Source organism: Betta splendens, chromosome 22 (assembly GCF_900634795.4).
Source record: "Betta splendens chromosome 22, fBetSpl5.4, whole genome shotgun sequence".
Lineage (NCBI taxonomy): Eukaryota > Metazoa > Chordata > Actinopteri > Anabantiformes > Osphronemidae > Betta > Betta splendens.
The window spans coordinates 11,391,643-11,413,144 of record NC_040900.2 but is presented as its reverse complement, the minus strand read 5'-3'; the positions used below and the strand labels follow the sequence as shown (position 1 = coordinate 11,413,144).

The window sequence follows — 21,502 nt, the reverse complement described above, 5'->3', positions numbered from 1 at the left end:
GATGAAGTAAAGATAATATTAAAAGGAGGAATAAACCCAAGCAGAAGTCAAGAGATTAGATGTTCTTGCAGATCATTAATGAGCCTATAATTCCCCTGACTGGGTCAAACACAGAGGATGTGGAGGCCGAGACAAAGACAGAGGTGAGAGAGGGACGTATATGACTGTAATCGTACCCCTGACCTGGCTTCTTCTATCAGGCCCACATGTAGCACATGTAGCACAGCAGCATACACTCCAGGGTCAGAGGTCAGGGGTCAGGGGTCAGTGTCCCTGAACAACGCCCTGAAGCAGAAATGTGTTACAGTGAGAAGTCTGGTGCAGAAACCCGTGACATGAGAAAGCATCATTACTTTAAAGTGGTGCATTCTAAGCAATGCGTCTGTGCAGTGACTGCTCAATATTTCTTCTTCTAAGTGAATTGAATCTATCGCATCATATTATTTCATTCGCTATTCACGTCGACAGCTTCTCGGACTCCGGCGGCTGTGTTCCAGCCTGTGCCGAGGCCCGGTTTCCCCTGTTGACGCGCGCCCGTCGCGCAGCGCGAAGCCGCTCCGACCCCGCGATCCTCTGCTGCGTCTCATCCAACAGACGTTTGCCGTCTCACGTCTCGGCAAAGCTCGCCGGCAAACGAAACGGCTGTTCATCAAACAGGCCGGAACGTCGACCCGAGCGATAATCTTGGTTTTTGTCAGTCGGAGCTGGTTGTGTGCTTCTGGTCTGCTGCTGCTGTAATTAAAACGCAGCCGCTTTATGTTTTGGCTAATAGGAAGCTTCAAGTCAGCGAGCAGCCGCCGGTGGAGATTCTCTCCGTTTTTAGACGGAAGCCTATAATAAACTCTGAATCCGCGGCATCGTAATGGGATTACGAGCAGGAACTCAATCATCCGAGAGCTACGAACGTGTCAACGGTGTGTGCCAGTCAAACATTAAAGGCTGTGGAGGAGGAGGAGGAGGGGGGGGGGGGGGTTGAATCCCGCTCCACTCCTCCTCTGGGCTGAGTCGCACCTTCTCCTGCCAGCGCCGCTCACTACTGGGCCACAATCCAAGTCCTATCAAAAGGAACCGGTAACAAAGGCCTGTGTCCCGCTTCCTCCCTCCTTCATCCCCGTCGCCGCCGCGCTCCTCGGAATCCTCCTCCTGGTCCTCGTCCTCACCTCCGGACAACCTGCCGCAAGCCTTAATCCCAACTCGTTTTTAAAGTGGGGAAAGAAGGTCAGGAAATACTGAGGCGTGTAAAATATTCATGCTGGCTCGTCCTAGTTGCCGCTTCGTTCTGTTTCTAACACAAAAAACGCCGAATGAGGTTCTGTTTGGGGCTGTTTCGTTAATCCTCTGTGGCCGCGGTGCTTGGTCAGCCCGGGCTCTCCCTTTGTGCCGTGAAGCGATAATGGCCGGGCTTCATGCCTCAGCCGTTTCAAATTAAATGCATAACAACGCGTCTGAACTGCCCGACCACCACGGGCTAATGATCCCAGAGCTGCAGAGGCCAATGCTGAAATTTAAACTTTTCATATCGTCTTCCACAATTTTTGTCTCCTTGCAGTCAGACCTGCTGATTAAGATGGATTCAAATCAATACATTGAAGTCACTGAACAAGGATCTCTGCGAATGCTACAGGACCAACTGGCTGATTGTGTACAGTAACAGTGATTGAGCCAGTGATTGCTCCTCCAAATGTCATTCACATTTACCTTTTGTTTGCTGGTGCGTTTCAGGCGTTACAAACTTGGCACACGTCACATTAGCAGGAAGGGAGGACAACATTAGCAGGGGGACACTTCAAAGAGTGCATAATCTGAGCGTAACTTCTCCAACTTTAGACTAATGTTCCGCTTCACAGCCCCCCGGCTGCACATACTGAAAAATGATTAGAGGGACCATACAAAAGCTGTACACACAGGCACACACTGAGATAAACATCTTCCTCCACCAGGACTCAATTCAGAAGAGCATATATGAACTAGTTCATATACTAGGTGTCCATAAAGACATTAGATTTACTGCAGCTTTTCTGCTTGATCTGCATCTCATGTAAACGGCTGTAAAGGTATCAGTGGGGCCAATTTCCACAAGCAAATGACTCACTTGGGCAGAGTCCTTTATGTGTTTGCTGAGTGCTGTATTTAAAGGCCATTAACATTGTGTTGGCCCACAGATCTCGGGGAGAGATGCCCCAACAGTTCGGAAACTGTTGACAATTCATTGGTGTTGCCTTTAAAATGAATGAGGGAAATCTGCCTCAGCTGTGCCTGCTGCTCTTTTCTGTTAGTTTTTTCATCGTTAATCATATCGTCTGGAAGATGGAATTAGGATGGAATCAGATGGAATCAGGTTGGAATCAGGATGGAATCAGATGGAATCAGGATGAAATCAGATGGAATCAGGTTGGAATCCGGATGGAATCAGATGGAATCAGGATGGAATCAGATGGAATCAGGATGAAATCAGGATGAAATCAGATGGAATCAGGATGGAATCAGGATGGAATCAGATGGAATCAGGATGGAATCAGATGGAATCAGGTTGACCAGGATCACAATCAGTGTAGTGTGATGGACCAGGTGGCATCATCCTATCCCAGTCAGAAAACAGCCCCAGTAATATTATATACAAAAAATACTGAGATAATAGTCTAGAATAATTCAAAGCGAGGTGACGTGGCCCCTGAAGTAACCATGTGTTTATGACACAGCTTCCTCTGTTCATACTTGAAGAACATGCACTTTGTGCCCTTTGCTGACCACAGTAATGTTTTCACTGCTGCTGCAGCTGCTCAGCAGACACATTACAGTGAGAGGTGATAGTGACAGCCTCATACATGTATCCGTTCACTGCCCCCCCCCCCTCCCCCTCCACACTTCCCCACACACGCACACAGATGAAGGGAGCGATCTGGAGCCCACAGGAGAGTGAAGCACGCAAACAAATGCCCAATAACCCCGGCAGCGCCGACAGCGCTCCTCAGAAGCGCGTCAGAGGCGCCATGCTGTGAACCGAGGCTCACAGCGGGTGGGGGAACTCTTCTTAGGGACGCACACAGTGGACGGTGGCGGCCGCCCGTCTCGGGGACCGACGCTCCCGCACGCAGACATAGCCTGGAAACCTTCAGGTCCGCATCAGGTATTGTACTGTGCGACTTCACGCGCCGCTCCGGGCGCCTCAGCGCGCGCTCCCTGTGAACGGGAGTGGGGGGGGGGGGTGAGGTCAAAAGGCACGTGCGTTTAGAGCAGCGTCTCCCTTCTCGCGGGAGACTGTTTGCGTGGGTCCGTGTATATGCATATTTAATCGACGAGTGGGTAGTAGTAATTCGGAGCAGTGCCTCAGCGAGTGGGCACGTGAGGCAGGAGGATGAGAGAGAGAGAGAGGAAGGAAGGGCTCCCGGTGGCGGCTCTGCACTGGATCCGCCGAGCTCGGCCCCGGCTGCTCCGCTTCTGGAGCCCTGAATTATTACAGCTGGCGTAGCGTGAAGGCGCTTTGAAATGTGCGGGACTGAAGTGGTAAGAAAAAATAGAGCAAGAATACTAAAAGTAGGACACAACTCCATAGGAAATAAGTTTTATTTTATATTTCAGCTTCTATTCCTCGTATTCACGTGTATTAGTTATTCAGTGGGAGTCTCGCACGTAAAGCCTCCATTGGGCAGGTAGTGACACTTCAGGCTCATATACAAAGTCAGCACGTTTCACTATGTCTGCAGCGGCCGAGCGGCGCCGAGCACCCCCTCCAGCAGCACCAGTGGCAGCAGTAGAAGAAGAGCGGGCGCTCTGGAGCGCAGTTGGAGGACCGACGACGCATATAAACAACGCCGGGCTCGGGAGCGGTCGCTAGTGTGGAGCTGCTCCCCGTCTGGCGGCCGGTCGCGTGCGGGGGGCTCGCGGAGCTGCCGGTGAGCGAGCGGAGGCGCCGTCGCCGGTGCCGCTGTCCGAGGTGCTGAACGGCCGCACGCCGAGGAGCCCGCCTTTGTTCGCGTCGTTGCCAGGCGAGGCGACGCGCACGAGCCGCCGCGGACGCCGTGCGGCTCGACACGGGGCGCAGCGCCCCGGCGGCGAACGCGGCGCCCCCCGGCCAGAGTAAATGGGACCGCACGTCGTCCGAGCGGTCGAAATATGGAGAGATTTGTCCTGCTCGTTCTCGGCTGCCTCGGCGTCCCTCGAGTCACAGCGGGTAAGTTGGCGTTCATGTGCAATTACGGGGATGCCTCCGCGCATTTTAGCGCAGCGGCTCCGACCCGCTCAGAGCGCTGGTTTATTGCCGGGCTAATCACACGCGTCATGTGGGGATTGCGGAGGCATGTGGGTCTCTCACACTGGAACGTGCGGCTTCAGACGTGGACCCCTATTGTTGTGAGCCATTGTGCACTCGTGCTGTTCAGCGTTGTGCCGTTGAAAGACAGACTCCGTTTTCAGGCTGGCGAAAGCATTTCCATGTAATCATTACAATTCATGTCTGACGACGCTGTGCGGAATCAATCAGCTGCTTGTGGAGGCAACCTACAACTTGTGATGTTACGGCCTTAAAGTGAATCTGTCTGTGTGTGTTTGTGTAAAAGAGAGAGAGAGAGAGAGAAGGAAGCTGACCTTTGCATCTCATTCCAGGCAGCTGCTACAAACGACTGCACGCACCTACAGGTACCGCCTCGACCTTAACCTGTCGCCTCCCAGCTGAGTGTTGACCTGAGCTGTCGATCAGCGTGAGAACAGGGATGTGGCACACATCAACATGTGAGCCGTCCGCACGGACGCTGACTGTCTGTCGGCGGCTGGCGAAGCCCGCTACCCACGGGGCCCAAAACCTGACTGTAACGGGCTGCCGCGGGCCACGAACGCAGCGCTGCGCTGCTGGGCAGCGCCGGTGATCCTCTCACGCAGGCAGATCCATGGAAACGCCACCGATGCGTGTTACGCTGGCGAGAGAGAGAGGGAGAGAGAGAGAGAGAGAGAGAGAGAGAGAGAGAGCCTTCGCTCGCCCCTGCACACATGCTGCTTGTGTTGCATCTATAAAACATGCTTTTTTAGACACTAAGGTGCACACAAACTATGAGCACTTACTATGATGGAGTGCCACACGTGGGTCATAACCCCCCCCCCCCCCCCCCCCTCTGGTTCAGTCGCCGCCCACACACTCCTCAATCTTTCCCCCCTACAATAAGTCACCGTGTTATTCTCTTACTCATCACTTATATTTACTGCGATCCAGGCTACTGACACCTACAATTTTCTTGTGTTCTCTGTTGGTTTTGGGCATGTGTTTTCGATCAGTTGGGAATAAAGGACTGTTTGTACAGTAATAGAGGTTAAAAGACGCGTGTGCAGCAAAGAGATGGTAATATGACTCCAGCCAAGCTTTCATCAGACGTTGGAGCATGTTTATGGGCTTATAAACAGCACGTATCATGTGTGTACTGTGCGTTGTGGGTGAAATGATTATACAGATTAGACAAAAAAACACCTAAAAATGTTAACAGTGAAACTCAGCACACAGATGAAAGACGAGAGACACATCTGGTCATTGTGTGAACAGTGAATCCTTAAATGCTGATAGAATCAGGCTTTGAGGGTTTTAGCAGCTGCTGCGTTTGCAGCCACACCCATTAATGATGTAGAGCTTTAGTGGATGTGCTCATTTCAGAACCTTGTACCAGAACTTGCTTTTACTTTGACTCTTTCAGCTTTTTGTGTACTTGTTTTTTTTACTTATGCAGACACCTGCACATGGAAAAACAGTTCAAATCAAAGCTGAGGCCAAGAGGCGGACGCAGTGACGTCTTTACCGTATCTGCTTTTATGTGACTCATAAACAGTTGGCTGTTCCTGGGTAAGCAAAGGTAATGTCTCAATTTAAAATGTAAATCGACTCGCTGCCACATCCAGCGAAATGAGGCCGTAAATCTCTGCAGGTGATTTTCTTCAGCTCCTAAAACGCCTGAATTTGGAGACGCAGCTCGGCGAATTAATCAGAAAATTGTCCACTGATGCAAGTGGTGGAAAGAACCCGGTCTTTGTTCGAGAGGCGTTTATGAGCGGAGTCTTTCAAGGAGCGTGCAAACATCCGCAGCCGTCTGCCCGATGATGAATTCTGTGCAAGTCCGGTATATTTAGTGTCAAATACCGTGCGGTCCGGCATCCATAAAGAGGAGGTAAAGGTCACGGCTGGGAGAACCGGTGTTCGTTGCAGGAAAAGCAGCAAACACTTGAAAGCACTGTACGAGCCACCGGGGCATCAAGAACTAACTGAAAGCCGGTTGATTTTCTTTGCTCCCCGTCACGTGCACTTCCTAGAACCCACATGCTGTTTATGCTTTGAGGACGGTTCGGTGGCTGTATCACGCTGCATTATTTATTAGAAAGCAACAGCCCACGGGGCTCTGACGTTATTGTTTCCAGATGGCAGTTTTGCCACTTGCATACAATTAGACAAGAACATGCAAAGTCCGGCATGTGTGTCAGAGGATGGGAACAGCATGATCGTTTAAACCTTGTGCTGTCAGTTTTACTGCATGTGTTGGAAACACTCCAAAGTGTCTTATGGTGGATTTTCAGTCATCTGCGTGTGTCCTTTAGACCTGCTTTGTATCTGGGGCAGCCTCCTGACTCAGTGTGTGTGTGTGTGTGTGTGTGTGTGTGTGTGTGTGTGTGTGTGTGTGTGTGTGTGTGTGTGTGTGTGTGTGTGTGTGTGTGTGTTCATTAGCAGGTCTCGAGTGTGAATGCCATTAACTGTTTGTAATTATTAGCTGTTTGTGCTCATGGATGTGTTGAGCACAGCTGCTTTTTTCCACTACTGTGGTGCATTCACTGCCACGCGGCCACTGCTTTTTCTCCTTGTTGCATCAGACTTGGTGGCTTTGACAGGGAGATGCATTATTACACTGTTGCTGTAAGACTGTGAAAACAAAATGTTTTGTGATTTTCACTAATGCTGTATGTTCATTTTACTTTGTCACAATGAATCGACCGTGCTTTTCTTTTCTTTTGTCACCAGGACTCTTACTGTAAATTGCGAGTGTGTGGTTAGTTTGAGCAATTTACTAAATTAGGTCCAACCATTACAGCTGCCTACTAATGTGTAGGCGTGTTGCTAGGAAACCTCTTGAATGATGTCCAATGAAGATCAATCAATATGTAAACAGGAAGCCTGTAGCCTTACAAAATAAAATCACAATCTGAAACAAACATACTCTTCATACTGTTCATGGGTTTAATATTTTTTATAAATATCTGTGCTAATGTGAAAATTATCACCAGTCAAACTGTAAAACTACAGAATGGGCATCCAACCATGTCAGATTGGTATCTTCATTAAATGTTTTTTTTTGGTCAATTAATATTTTAATTAATAATGCAATATAATTACTGTTTTTGAGTCTTGTGAGGATTTGATTAGATGTTTGCATTTGTGGTTTTGGTCCTTTGTTTCGTGGTTTTCTTTTATGGAACACTGTGATCTTGTCTTTTTTGGGTTGCACCTATTTGTGGTGCGCAGGTGTATGGCAGCCCGTGTAAGTAGAGTCTAGACATAATTCATTAGCTTTGTTGGACAGAGTCAGAGTATTTTTGAACTGGGTCAGGAAAAGGCGAAGGTCTGATGAGGTCCCGCCGCACGTTCTGGAACTTTGTGGTTGCTACTGCGCTTTAATCCATCGCACCTTTTTATAATGTGCTGTCAAAGTCCTCCACACACTGGTGCTGCTGCTCTTTCCTCTGGCAGTTATTCAGCCTCCTCCTTTTTCAAAAAGCCTTTGAGTTCTGGGAGATGAGCAGCGATGGCCTTGCAGTTAACAGCAGGAGCCCACATGCGCCAGGAATGAGAACACTAAAATGAAAACAGATCATTTTCCCCCATGGAGAAATATTTTTATATTTGCCTATTTACTTGGAAACTGTTCTGTTACCATGTGCACGTTCCTGTAGTGATGTCAGGTTGGAGACAGGCGTTACCGGACAGATTGGCCCGATCTGCTCGTCTGGCCCGTGGGAGAGTGACACTGGAAAGATGACGCAGCCCGTCATCTGTCCAGTGTCACGTCTGCTGTGTGCAGGTGGAGAAGCATCTGAGCCGCTATGTGATGGGAAGGATGCTGTGGTGCATCCTAGCCTCATATGTAGAATCAGTACAGGGTTTAACAGCATCTGAGCTGATCCACAGCATGGAACACTTCCCCTCACAGCATAAAAACACTGGTTTTACTTTGAAAGTGCCAATCACGTGTTGTGCATGTGGTGGCCCAGATGCTTTGGGTCACGTTTGAACAGTCAGCAGCACCGGTGGGCCCCGTGGGAACCCGCCTGTGGCAACACACACCTTCGCTTTTGTTCCCAGGGTTTGAAGTTTGGTTTCCCCACGTCTCACGAGGTGAGTGTCAGTCGGCCTCCCACGATCGAGCCCTGCGCCTGCGCTGTTGACGGGCGCCTGTCTCGTCAGGGAGCCGCAGTCGCACAGCCGCACGCGTTACCCGAGCAAATAAATATGTTAGAGCCACGAGAGAGAAGAGCAAATCCACAGGGAGACCGTAAAACAGTGTAAAATGGAAGACAGAGAAAAGCAGAGAGCGTCTTTTCAAGTGCTAATATCATCTCCATAACCATGTATCACTTCCATCCATATTAGGGCTCTGGGCCTGAGATGTCCTGATTGAGATTAGCAGTGGACTTGTCGAATAATCAGCCCGGTGGCACCGCTTCGCCTTTGTGAATTAGCTGGCTTGCATTCTCTCCGTGTAAAACGCGGCATTGATTTTCATAGCGTGCCTTTTGACATTTAATTAGAAAGCGTGTGCATGTGGCATCCGTGAGAATTGAAAGGCGGAAGAAAGATGGTGTTCTGCAGCGCCGTCCCCGGCTCAGCGTTCCCGTGGCTGGCGGGCGTTGGGAAATTCATTTCCTATGAGTAAATAACTCATTTCTCTACAAAGGGACAAAAGTACCTTTAGGTGTGATCGTCTGACAGCGTTGGGTGCTCTGTACACACAGAAGCCTACACACAAGACGCACACGCAGCCTTCTTCATGCACAAACCACAGCGGTGTGACTGTCAAAGGCACAAAAACAAGATGCACATGTGTGTGTGTGTGTGTGTGTGTGTGTGTGTGTGTGTGTGTGTGTGTGTGTGTGTGCACGCGTGCGCTGCAGACGTATGGATTTCCTCTGACGAGAAGTTGCAGGATGTGGGATCCAAAAGCTTCAGCAGCTGTAAGAGACAAAAAGCAGGAAGCAGAAGATGAAGAAGAGCAGATATCCACAGGGGATGACAGATGTCGGACACTGTGGCTGTGATGTGCACGCAAACAGCAAACAGGCAGCGCTTGGAACTGCTTCCCCGGATGTCTCAACTTTATAATTGGCCGCATTAACGCACCACGTCTGCCTTCGCTCCACAGCATCACGCTGTGATCGCCTATCGGCACCCGTCCTCACTCACGGGACAAACTCCCGATTAGCGCCAGGTCCTCACGGCTCCATCGAGCCACATTAAGTAGAGCCAGAGTCCCCTCCAGCTGTGGGCATGCAAACCCGTGACATCACGCCACTGCCGTGCTAAGAGGGAGCCATTGTAATCTACCCGGTGCTGTCATTAGCTCTGGCATGACACATTACTCAGCATGAGCTAATTTATAGCCACCAATTCCCCCATGGGCTCACGATTTCAAACTATTACAGCTGTGGCACAAGTTTTATTTCTTCCCCTTTCCAAAGTGCTCGTTGATTCGAATCAGTGGCTGGGTCATTTCCCCGCCGCCCGCTGGGCGCGACACCTTCCCTACAAACCCACTGTTTACTTACTATTAGCTGTTAAATGAGCTGAAGTGCATAAAGCGAGCGGCCCTAAGTGAGGAACGCGGTGGAGGATCAGCAGGCCGTGCTGCAGCTCTCTGCAGGTTTCATGTTAGTTCCCCGTCCCAGAGTCGTTCTCGGCGGCATTCCTGTGGGAAATGCATTTCTATGGGCTCCAGGGCTGTAATGAGCTGGTGCCAATCTGTAATATCTCTCCAGGGGACAGAGGAACGCTGGCTGCAGCCAGTAGCACGTTACCTGAACTCGCATGCACAAAGGATGCAAAGCAAGTTTCTCCGAAACTCAATCAAATACTGTTGTTTTACTGAGAAGGCGCTGTGAGAAAGGGTCATCGATTAAATACAATGCAGTTTATATGGCACCAAATTACAACAAATGTTATCTCAAGGCACCTTAGTAGTAGTGTGACCTGAACCTTCTTTAACTATACGCTTCATCAAAAAGGAAGATTTTAAGCCTGGTCTATTAAAAGCAGGATGTCCTTAAAGAAAGACTAGGTTCAACTCTTAGTCATTCTTCATTTCATTCATTTCATTTCCAAATGTGTGTAAGGTCTAGTCAACATTGCTTTTGCAAATGACTCATTATTAGTGTTGGTGACTCCAATTGTCATGACCAGGATCTTATCCTCATCCTTAAACAGGAGGTTTAAGGTAAAATTGGAAGACATTTAGCTGAGACCACTGGTGATGTGTCACTGAAAATCTATTTGAACTGAACGACACCGAAGCACTGAAAACACTGGCGCTTACTGTAACTGTTGGAACCTATGGACCACGCATTGACTGACCTCTCTGACCAGTAATGAACCAACAGCCACCTTTCGCGCGGCTCTGCGTCGACCGGACAACCAGCTGTCGGCCTCATCTTCTGCGCGGGGCGTTCAAAGACACAGACACAACAGGGGCCGGCGTCCCGGCTCAAAGTTACCCTCGTCCCTCAGGACGCGCCGCGTGACGCGACGGCCGGCGCGCAGACATCTGTCTGGTGTTTCATTAGCGCCGGCGTCGCTGTGTCATGTGGATATTTTGAAGGCTGGTGTCGCGGTCAGAGTCGACCCCCAACGTCCCTCGGCGGCAACGCTGCCTCCTCTCGCGGAGGGGAGGAGAAACAAAGGAGAGCAGAAACAGCGACGTCAGGACACTGAAGGAGGTCGTCACACTTTGTTTCTGCAAAGTTGGGGACGAGCAACAAGGGCGTTCTTCAAACACGGCTCCGCGGATCACGGCCTCCTGCGAGCTGCATGCAATATTTTCAGGTTTCATCTGACACCTATTTAATGTTGGAGACTCAGATCAAAGGCTATTTTCCGGAACGAAACGCGGTGTGTCTCTGTTTTCCACTCCCACGGGCCGTGGGGACGACGTGCAGCAAAAGAAGAGGTCGGACAAAGTCATAGACGTGAATGACGGTGTGAGATAGCGGCGATTTAGGAGGATCCGGCAGAGGCTTTGTATCAGACGTAGTTCTTTAACTGCCTCAAGAAAAACCAACTAAGGCTGTGCAAAATTATAGGATTCATAAAAAAAGACAGGACGTGAGGTACAAAGATTTGCAAGTGGAGCGTCATGTCATTGTCCTGAAGAGTGGAATTCCCACAGGAATCTTACTGTAGGAATGTCAGGAAGCGACGAACAAGCAGCAGGAGCCCTTTCAAAATAAGAGCGCGGGCCCCTGATGAGGAGATGCAGCAGGTCCGCCTCCCGTCGCCCGCCGTCCGTCGGGCCATTCATCACCACGTCAGCGGAGACGCGCTGCGGGGGCATCAGCATCAGCGGCCCATCATCCTGTAATTACCAGCTGTGCCGTTCGTCCCCGTCCAAGGGCGAGCGGGCGTCAACCTGCTCAATAACTCGTCGGCTGCACTCGCTCAGATGAATTCGATTCGCTTCCTCCCGTCAAGACAACAGAGTGACGCCAAGAGGCCGCTGCAACCTGTCAATGCGCACGGCGCTGGTGTAATCGGCCGGTGTTAGGAAGGTGATGATCCGCGGGGCCTCCGATGATGCAGCTGTAACAAGCGCTGCCTGATCCACAGTGTTTGTGATCAGCATTTGGAGGATTTTGCCTATTTGTGATGACACGCCTTTCATGGAGCTCCAGCCACGAAGCGAAGCAGCTGGAAGTCAATTTATCAGTGCTCTGTCAATGTAATCAGTCATTCACTAATCATGCTGGGGTTGATGTCATGATGGGACTAGTTTCTAGCTCCATGGTCACATTTTTAAGCCTGGAGTCTGGATGTTGACACACTTCACAGGAAAATCAATTATGCACCGATTTCACCCAAACTGGTGCGAACGCCTCAGATGAAAGCGCTTTGATCATCTGAGCTGCACACGTGACTGTGTGTGTGTGTGTGTGTGTGTGTGTGTGTGTGTGTGTGTGTGTGTGTGTGTGTGTGTGTGTGCAGCAACATGTTCTTTAGCTACAGTAATTAGCGCTGCGTTCAGCAGCAGCTGGGGTCACCACAGTGCACACAGGCAAAGACACGGGCGCACACTTAATTATGGAATGTAACACAATCATTATTCTCAAATGTCGCAGCCTGTGACCCCTAATTAAACCGGAGGTGCTCTTGGAACATGAAACAAGATGAAACACACACACACACTTATTGTGTACACGGTTTAGTGTTTGGAATATCATGTAGGTTATTACTGCATATTTCTCATATTTCTGTTTCATTGTATTTCACCCCATGACATTTAAAGACTATTTAAGTCAGTCAGTAAAATGGATGTGCTTTTGTCAGTTTTAAGTTTTTCCCTATGCTCTGCTATAGATCAGCTTCATGAGATTCACTCAAACTATAAAGGAAAAATAAAAAGCAACTAATGAAGCCTCATTTCTTATGTCTGGCTTTAGATTTCTCTAGGAGGTAAAATTCAACTTTAGAACACAGGAACGAAAAGCTAAAATATGGACGAGTAGGAGCAGACATTTTGAAAAAGTCAAAAATAAATGAGAGTTTCCAGCTTAAAAATGATCAGCAGGTTTATCAATGTTGTAGCTGAATGTCTCAGTGTCAGTCATCAGGATTCATCCTCTTCGTGACTTACTGTCAATTCACCTGAGATGGTGGACTGTGGTTATGAAAGGCTGTGGGACCTACGTTCTTTAATAAATCTAGGCTAATCAACACCAAAACAAACCAAGCAGAGACTGAAGGGCTGTGAGAGTGTTTGAGGGAGAGCACAGGTGTGTGGAATAGACTGGATTACTGATCCACTGAGAGGACGAGAGGGAGTGGGCGTGGCCTATAGCTGGGGGCGTGGCCTAGAGAGAGAGAGAGAGAGGCAGAGCCAGTCGACCTCTAATTTACTAACACATAAAACAACATTTTAGCTTTATTCATTACTATTTATTACAGTGTCACGACTTTATGTCGGGTAGTGGATTCTGAAAAGTTGAACATTGTGGCTGTGATTTCATTTTGAATTCAAAGACAAGGTTTAATGGTTCTCATTGATTCCTTCCCGTCGCACTGGCGGCCATTTCTGCACCAAAGATAAAACCAAAGCCTAAACACTGAAAGCACTGGTCTGTCTGTCTGTCTGTGTGTCTGTGTGTGTGTCTGTGTGTAGATAGCCTGTCTCCGCCCGTCAATGTGACCATCAGAGCCCTGAAGGCCAACTCTGCCGTGGTGACATGGGACATCCCAGAGGGGGACTCCGTCATCGGTTTCGCCATCACACAGCAGGTGAGCAGCATGAGGCACAGGCGCACCAGCAAACCTAACAAGCAAAGCAGCAGATCCTCAGAGACGGTGTACAGACATTCTCGTTTCATTTTCAAAGGCCGAACCCCCAAACACTCGCTCCATCGGTGGTGCCACTTTTTCATATCGACCACTGCCCCTTAGAGGCATCGCGTGTTCACCGCTCTAAAAACAAAAGCGCGTGTCCTCGGGCTCTAAACAAGCTTCATTAATCTCTCCCTACAGAAAAAAGACGTGCGCATGCTGCGATTCATCCAGGAGGTCAACACGACCACACGCTCCTGTGCATTATGGGACCTGGAGGAAGAGACCGACTACATTGTGCACGTCCAGTCCATCAGCATGTCTGGGACGAGCCCGCTGAGCGAAGCCATGCGCTTTCGAACGCCCAAAGAGGCCGAGACTCAGGCTTCTAAGAGTAAAGGTGACGTCTCAAAGGCACATACGCGCGCGCACACACACACACACACACACACATCAAACCCGCCCACGCTCAAAGGAGTGCAAATTGACTTTGCGTGTGTGTCCCTGACCGCGTGTGCAGAGGGAGCGTGGCCTTTTGACAATCCCTTCGACTGATTTTAGTCCAAAGACCAATAGAAATCGATAAACATACAAAGCGTGAAATGACATTTTTCAACAGCGTGCGCCTGGAGCCCGGTCACGGCCCGGCTGCGTTGACGTCCCACTGACGGCTTCGCCCCGTTTGCACCTGGCACCGCCGCACAGCAGAGCAGAGTGGGGAGAGGCCTCATCGGAGGCGGAGGGGGATCGATGGGCTTCGGTTCGGCTCCGTCTCCACACACACCTCCACTGAACTGCAGCTACTTCCTGTCGCCCGCTCCACTCCACCAATTAGCAGAAAACAGCCAACATTGTCTTCACTGTTTTGCGCAACACAAACATCTTAATAATCAATAACCGCACAGGTCTCAGATAAACAAGCAAGCGCTTGTGCATCTGTTTGCTTTTTTGGGGCTCGAGATACGATTCCTGGTCTTCTGCTGTTTCCAAAAGCCTCGAGGACCGAACAGCGGAACCAACTCATGCACAATGTATAGGAATAAACACAAGTGCCTCGTGGACACAAACAGACTCTCACAGAGAGAGAGGAGTAATTCCCTTTTCATGGGGATGTTTTCACTCTATGACATCTGGCGGGAGCTTTGTGTTCTTATCAATCACGGCACAAATGATTGAGCGCGTTCGTTTTGAGATGTTAGAAGAAAACGCCCGCGCTCCACCGCGAGCGGGGCCCAGACTCATCGCCGCTCGCTCAGCGATGCCGTCACAGCCCGACGCGGCGCCGGCGTTCGTCTCTGTCTCGTTTGCGCCGCTCGCTCAGGGGTGCGTGTTTAATTAGCTCGGCTTCGTTAGATCAACGATACGGTTTGGTGGATCTGTGTTGTCTGGTTTGAGGATCAGGAGCATCAAAATCATATTAGTCAGCTTTTAATATGCTGAAAACAATACATCACGTTATGCACTATTCTGTATATTCTGTTTCTCCCAAGAGTAATTGAACTATTTTCATCAAGTGTGCTTATCATCATCAATCTTGGTTTGGTTAATATAAAGAACTAATTAGACACAGATTAAAATAGGACTTTATTACTATAATATAATATATATAACATTATAAGCTGGAAAGAGGCTCTCAGTCCAGCTGTTGTGCCTTTATTTCATTCTGACCAGCAAACATCTTTAGGAGAAAGGGAAGGATTTCAGCCGCCTCACTGATCTCAGGTCTGCTGCTCAGCAGTATCGCGCTGATCTCAGTGGAAAGACCAAAGGATGAGCCACAAAAGCTACGTTATTCCATGCGTCTCCTCATTTCCTCTTTCACAATAGCTTTAAGCTGCAGGAGATCAAAGGAAGCACAAGACAGACAAAAAAGAAAAAAAAAACAGCACAACCTGCGAAGAGTGGATCAGAAAAACAGAGGAGGGGGCAACGGCGGCTGAAAGGGGAGGACGGGGAAAACCGGCAGAGGATGCAAAGATGCGGAGATCTAGAAACAGTGATGAGCTTCAAAAACACACCGTCTGAGTGGGCTAGTGCACAGATGTATGTGTAGACTCTCTGGGCAGAAACACATCCACAAACAGGAAACAGGAAACATAAGAAGCACAAACAGCTCAGGAAAGAGGAAACTCACTTTCTCTGCACCCATAGGGATTTTTTTTTTTTTTTAAACCTGGTTGGAACAAAAGTTTCTTTTTACTTTTGTCGCGCAGGAAATTTGTATGTAAATCAAAACACGGCTGCTGCAAAATACTGACACCCCAGACAGTTTCCCTCAACTCGTCTATGATTTGTTTTCACAGTCTGCAACATGAATAAATGGAAAATGAAAGTGAAGGATGGTCGACATACTACACAGACAGCATTATGTTCTATTAGGACTTTAAATATCAATATAGGAGGAGTGAAATATATATATGAATATATATATTTGTGTGTGTGTATATACATATATATATATATATCTATAGTGTATGTATTTCATACAGTACATGTATATATATGTAAACATGAAACATATTTTCCAATCGTTTACTTACTTTACTTATTTTTGTTGTGTCTTCATCAAGTCACAGCCATTAAACCCTCTTTTTTTCAGGCAACATCGTGTAATTGCTGCTGCTTCTTCCCGTTTGATGTAGTGACCTACATTACATGATACAGTAGTAATAGAAGTTCATCCGTGCGTGTAATGATCCTCGTTTCCAGGAGCTTCACTTTAGCACTCGCACGCATAATTGGAAATGTGACAGAAAGGCACGCATGCTAACAGGGACGCAAAGAAACCAAATATATGAAGTGGTTTTAATTAATCTGGAGGGTAGAAAGTGGCATTTGTAGAAGAAACCTCTGTTATAACAGTATCTGTAGGAACTTTAAATGTGTTCTTTGAAGGTGTTAACAGCTGACCAGTGCCCCAGTGATGCTCCGCTTCCTGCTGCTGCTGCTGCTGCTGCGCTTTAATTAGTTAATACTGGTCAACGGAGGCCAATCGATCAGCGGACGTGCGTGTAGCTCAAAGCTAGTGGCGCGTGCAGACCCTGCCGCGCTGGTCCCTCCAAGCGTCGCCCACTGCAGCCATAAAACCACTGCACGGCCACGATCTCAGCCACAACTTTTAGACGGATCCTGTGAGTTGGCGTCACTCGGAAACAATTTATTTTCACCATCTGCCGTTTATTATCGCAACCAAGCGTTACCCCTGGAAGACTGACTGCTAAACGCGTTCCACTAAAGACAATAAAGCATCATTTTGCTCTGTTTTGGACCAGAATGCTCACAGACGAGCAGCTTAAGAGCGGGTTGTTTACTGTATGTGATGTAGAAGATGATGGGACTGACAGCTCACCTGTCCGGCCTCTGCTGGAGATGACAAATGATTACAGACTCCCACGCGCGCATGCTGCAAGGTACGACCTCATCAGGATCCAGTTGGACCGCGAGCGACACCGCGTGAAAACGCACAGACTGGTGGTTCGGCCACTGAGGGGATTCTTTTCATCTTAAAAGAGAAGAACAGAATAAAATATCATGCATGGAAATGTACACATGGTCTCGCTTCCCTTCAGCAAAAACAAAAGCCCATAATCCTTTGAGGCCCCATCAACTCCTGTACAGTCTCTTAATAAGTATTAAAAATGGATAGCATTTATAGCAAGTTTTGGCCTGTTTGACTGGTGAGATTCCAACGTTCTCTCTGCTCTCCCGCCCGCAGACGAGGTGACGATGGAGGAGGTGGGTCAGAGCACGCAGCTGAGGGCCGGGGAGCTCATCATCATCGTGGTGGTCCTGATCATGTGGGCAGGTGAGGGGCGGCGCGGCGCGGCGCGTTCGCAGAGAGCGTGAGCTCGGCGCGTGACCCGTAAAGCGTGTTTTGTGTCCACGCAGGTGTGATCGCGCTCTTTTGTCGCCAGTACGACATCATCAAAGACAATGAGCCCAACAACAACAAGGACAAGGCCAAAAACTCCTCGGAGTGCAGCACGCCCGAACACCCCACGGGTGGGCTGCTGCGCAGTAAGGTATAACCCGCCCTCCTCCTCCCCCTGGGTGCCTCCCTCTCAGCGGCACCAGCAGGTGAATGGTCCCCGGCCGCTTCCTTTTTCCACTGACACTCATTTCGAAGTCCAGTCTCGGGCCACGGCTAAACGCTGCTGCTGCTGTAAGCATGGCCGCCCTCCTCTCCGTTGCTCCAGTGAAGCCGAGGCGCCCTCGCTCGCGCTCGTTCTCACGGTTCCCGTGAGCCCTCGCGTCTTCTCATACCTGCCCTCCTCTCTCCTCCCTCAGTTCGACGACAACAGGACGCCATCTGTCAACATCATCGAGGTGTGACCGCCGGGACGTCGTCTTCTTGACCCAAAAGACTTTTGTGGTCTCACAGAGGACGGAGCCCGTCTTAGGCCCATCTGCTCAGACGATGAGGCTGGGACTCCGGGGCCCTGAGGCGGCGCCCGCTCTGGGCCGGGCCGGCCCGGCGCCGGTCTGAGGAGAGGGACCGGCGGCTGTTCTCAACCAGAGGGGGCACCGGCGCTTGTGCTCAAGCGGCACCGGCAGATCATCTCAACCCCAGGGACCAAAGCTGAGACGGAGGCAGAGAGCTTCTACTTTCTGCTCCTCCGTCGCTCTTCTTCTCTTTCCCATATTTTAGTGGCCTCCCAGTGTCCACACTGAACTCTCCTGTATCTGGGCATCCACTTTGTCAATGTCACCCCTTCAACTGTCTTCACTCAACTGTTTTATAGAGTCCTGTATTATCTAGATGATTAAGCAATGTCACTGTAGTGCTACCACTTTAACATTTAACCTCAAAACCGTCTTACAATTCCAGTATTTGTTATTATTTCTATTCCTAGTGGGCAGAAACTCCTCTCTGTCCCATAGGAGGTGTTTTCAATTTTGGAGATATATATATATATATACGCATACAAAGGGATGTGGTGCCCTCAAGTTTGCCATTCTTTTACTTTTTCCTTGTTTTTATTCTACATTTCTAAAATGTGACATTCCACAACCAGATTGAGACCTTTAGTATCTCTTTGTGTCTTTCTCTCTGAGGTTCATGAATTTTATTACGCTGGAATAAAGACCCGCCATAACGGAGTGAATTGATCTTCTTAGAGAACAATGGGGCCGAACTCTGCGCCCACGGCGACTAACGAGACCCCTTAACTCAGCAATAACTACCTCCACTACCTAGTGGAGTGCAGAAGCGAGGACTCGAACTCCGTAGCCACTTTGAGCAAAACCCGACCCCCAGCATGCAACGTACAGGCAGATTAACAGGCTGCACGGACAGTTTGGGGGAATTAATCGGGAGCCTGCTTTCCAGACGATCCCGCTCTTGAACTTCCTGAGAGCTGCTGTAAAAACCTTGTTTTCCAATAATGAGCATGGGGGAAAAAAATCAAACACCTTTTAATAGGCCCAACCTTCACCCTCGAGACGTCTCTGTGACGGATGTCACCATCCTAGAAGGGCTTAAATCCTTTTACATTCAGTTTTAACATCACAGAGGCTAAAAACCACACAGGATCAAGTGTTGCCATATAATGTTGTGTAAACCACAATGGAACGTGTCTGAAGACAGTAAATGACATTTGAGGGCTGATTCAAACTCAGAAGTACTGCCTTAACATATATATTTTGATTTCCCTAATAAGAAATACAGCCTGTATTTCACAGTTGTCATAACCCTTGTTTCCAACTTGTGTTCCAATGTGTGACTTTACTGATGGAGACCAGGCAGGGCCTGAACATGTGGACGACATGGGTGGATCTTAACGTGTATATAGGCTTTCTATTTCATTGTTGTACCGTCGCAGACTTTTTAGTGAAACATAGACCTACAGTATAATTCAAATCCAGTAAAATGTAGATTTTTATTGTTTTTGCTGATACGAAGCTGTCAGTTTGTCAAAGCGCTCTTCTTCTGACATGCATTCGTCATTATACCATTACGCTGTTTACGCCCAATAAGCGATGGCTTGTTTCTCTGGTTCAAATGGCTGATATCCATTCAGCTGTTGGGAATCTCAACAGGCAGGAGGGTAAAGATTTGTTCTGCACCGCCTCATTGTGCCGTAGCTTCGTACATGCTGAAGAGAGAGAGCAATGGTGGGATGTAACCACTTCTATTAACAGGAGTAGGAACCTCGAGAAACCTAAATAAACGCTGATTCATATTAGCGGCAAAAATTGATTTATGTATTATATATTTTATTAAAATCAATTTATTAAAAAAAGAGAGAGGACAGATACACAGAGTCTGTGATAAACAGGTTTAGCCATTGCCAGGATGAATATAAAAATATGGGACATATGTTCTTGAAACTGCTGTATTACTCAGAGTGATCAGATATTTCTGTAGCTGAAGACTAAAAGCTTGTTTTTCCCCACAGATCAACGCACCAATAGCAGCTTATCGAATCTATCTGCATCCGACCACGACAATCCTCCTCAGACAATTTCTTCAATTTAAACAGGAATCCCTCTGGATCTTTACACCCTATGAGTAAATATTAACCCATGGACAACAGATTCCACTTCATGTTCATTTTCTACTCCAAATTAGGATCCACACTGTTGCTATTGTAAATACTCATTTGCATTACAGGTGTGAATGAAGGGCTGTAGTGTCCAACTTCACAGTTAAAGACACACTTTGACCAGTTTTCTTTATCCTAGTTATGGTACGTACAAATACAGACACTTATCTGTACGTCAACAAGTAAGACTGGAAACATGGTTGTTGTTCCACCTGAAAACGGCCTAGAGGTGAAGTCACAGTAATAAGCGGCTGTGCAACATCTGCTCTTACACCAAAGGAAGTGTGACCAAGGCAAACCAAAGCAGGTCGCCGCAGTCCGCTCTTTTAGCCATATATCGAACGATCATTAGGAATTTAAATTGTTTATAGACGTAACGACATCCATCGTCCACAGATTGAAAATCATTGAACTTGATTACACTTGGACAAATGGGGACTAAGAAATCAACATTCCACTCGATCCCTCTAGTGTCTGACTGCTCTTTTAAAACCAGGGTTTTATTTTTCGATCAAAGACACAAAATGTTTTCTCTGTATGTATGAAATGATGCATGGAAAAAATGCTGAGTCACAATAATGAACTATCCTCCATGTGTGTTAATAGGCGTGTAGTTTAAATGAAAACGCACACGCCGGGTGACCGAGTCCAACTATTATACTATGAATTCATAAACGTAGGAATGATACACACAAAGCAGCATGGTTTAGAGAAATGAACCGCTTTGTTAATGCTATCATGTTTCTAATCATTGTATGACGTATACAGCAGTAATTGCTTAATGAGGGCTAGCATGGTTTAACTATTATGCACAAGGTTACACAGCTTCAAATATGAAGTCTATGGTGTATGTTTACTTGTGTATGCGTAAATAAAAGATAAATATTTTCCACAATGAGCTCACTTTAGTGTAAACATTAAGTGATAAGAAGACATTCCTAGAAGAAAGAAAACATGACTTCAGGCCCAATGCATTTGTGACTGAGGCATCACGCTATGGATTGGAAATAGAGACGTAAATTGTAAAACACCAAATCATTTGATACTAGGTACTCAGGGCCCACATTACATTGTGTGTGTCTATTCAATTCATCAATACTAGAGGAATTATTTTCTCAACCGCCTGGCTAAACACAGCCAATGTGTGGTTGTTACCTCGTTACTGGTTGTCCAATTTGTTCTGAAAAAGAAATTAGCACAGGCGCACAACTGCAACATGTCAAATGACACCGCAGCGATCGCTCTCGTGGCTGGAGGCACAAGCATTAGCAGTAGAGGTTCTGTGGCTGCTGAGCCGCGCACGTGCCCTGCAGCTTGTACAGCATGTGTCACGAGGCCTTCACCGACACCCACACACCTTGACCTCCTGGATGGATGTCCAGGGACAGGCTGCCCCTCTATCGGCACAGACAGGATT

At 48.2% G+C, this 21,502-nt stretch overlaps 1 protein-coding gene across 7 annotated transcripts; it reads left to right on the top strand.

The window, feature by feature from the left end:
- Positions 1-2,968: 2,968 nt before the first annotated feature.
- fndc5a (fibronectin type III domain containing 5a) lies at positions 2,969-20,984 on the top strand. Of its 7 annotated transcripts, none has more exons than XM_029138656.3 (7): positions 3,017-3,127; positions 3,705-4,171; positions 13,383-13,498; positions 13,742-13,940; positions 17,256-17,345; positions 17,429-17,562; positions 17,828-20,984. In XM_029138656.3, the coding sequence occupies exons 2-7, from the start codon at positions 4,114-4,116 to the stop codon at positions 17,870-17,872; spliced, it is 642 nt and encodes a 213-aa protein (XP_028994489.1). In that variant the 5' UTR covers positions 3,017-3,127; positions 3,705-4,113; the 3' UTR covers positions 17,873-20,984. The 7 variants fall into 7 exon arrangements, 6 of the variants coding, with proteins under 6 accessions (XP_028994493.1, XP_028994489.1, XP_028994487.1 ...); XM_029138654.3 differs by lacking the exon at positions 3,017-3,127 and adding an exon at positions 3,308-3,504; XM_029138660.3 differs by lacking the exon at positions 3,705-4,171 and having other exon boundaries at positions 2,969-3,127.
- The last annotated feature ends 518 nt before the right edge of the window (positions 20,985-21,502 follow it).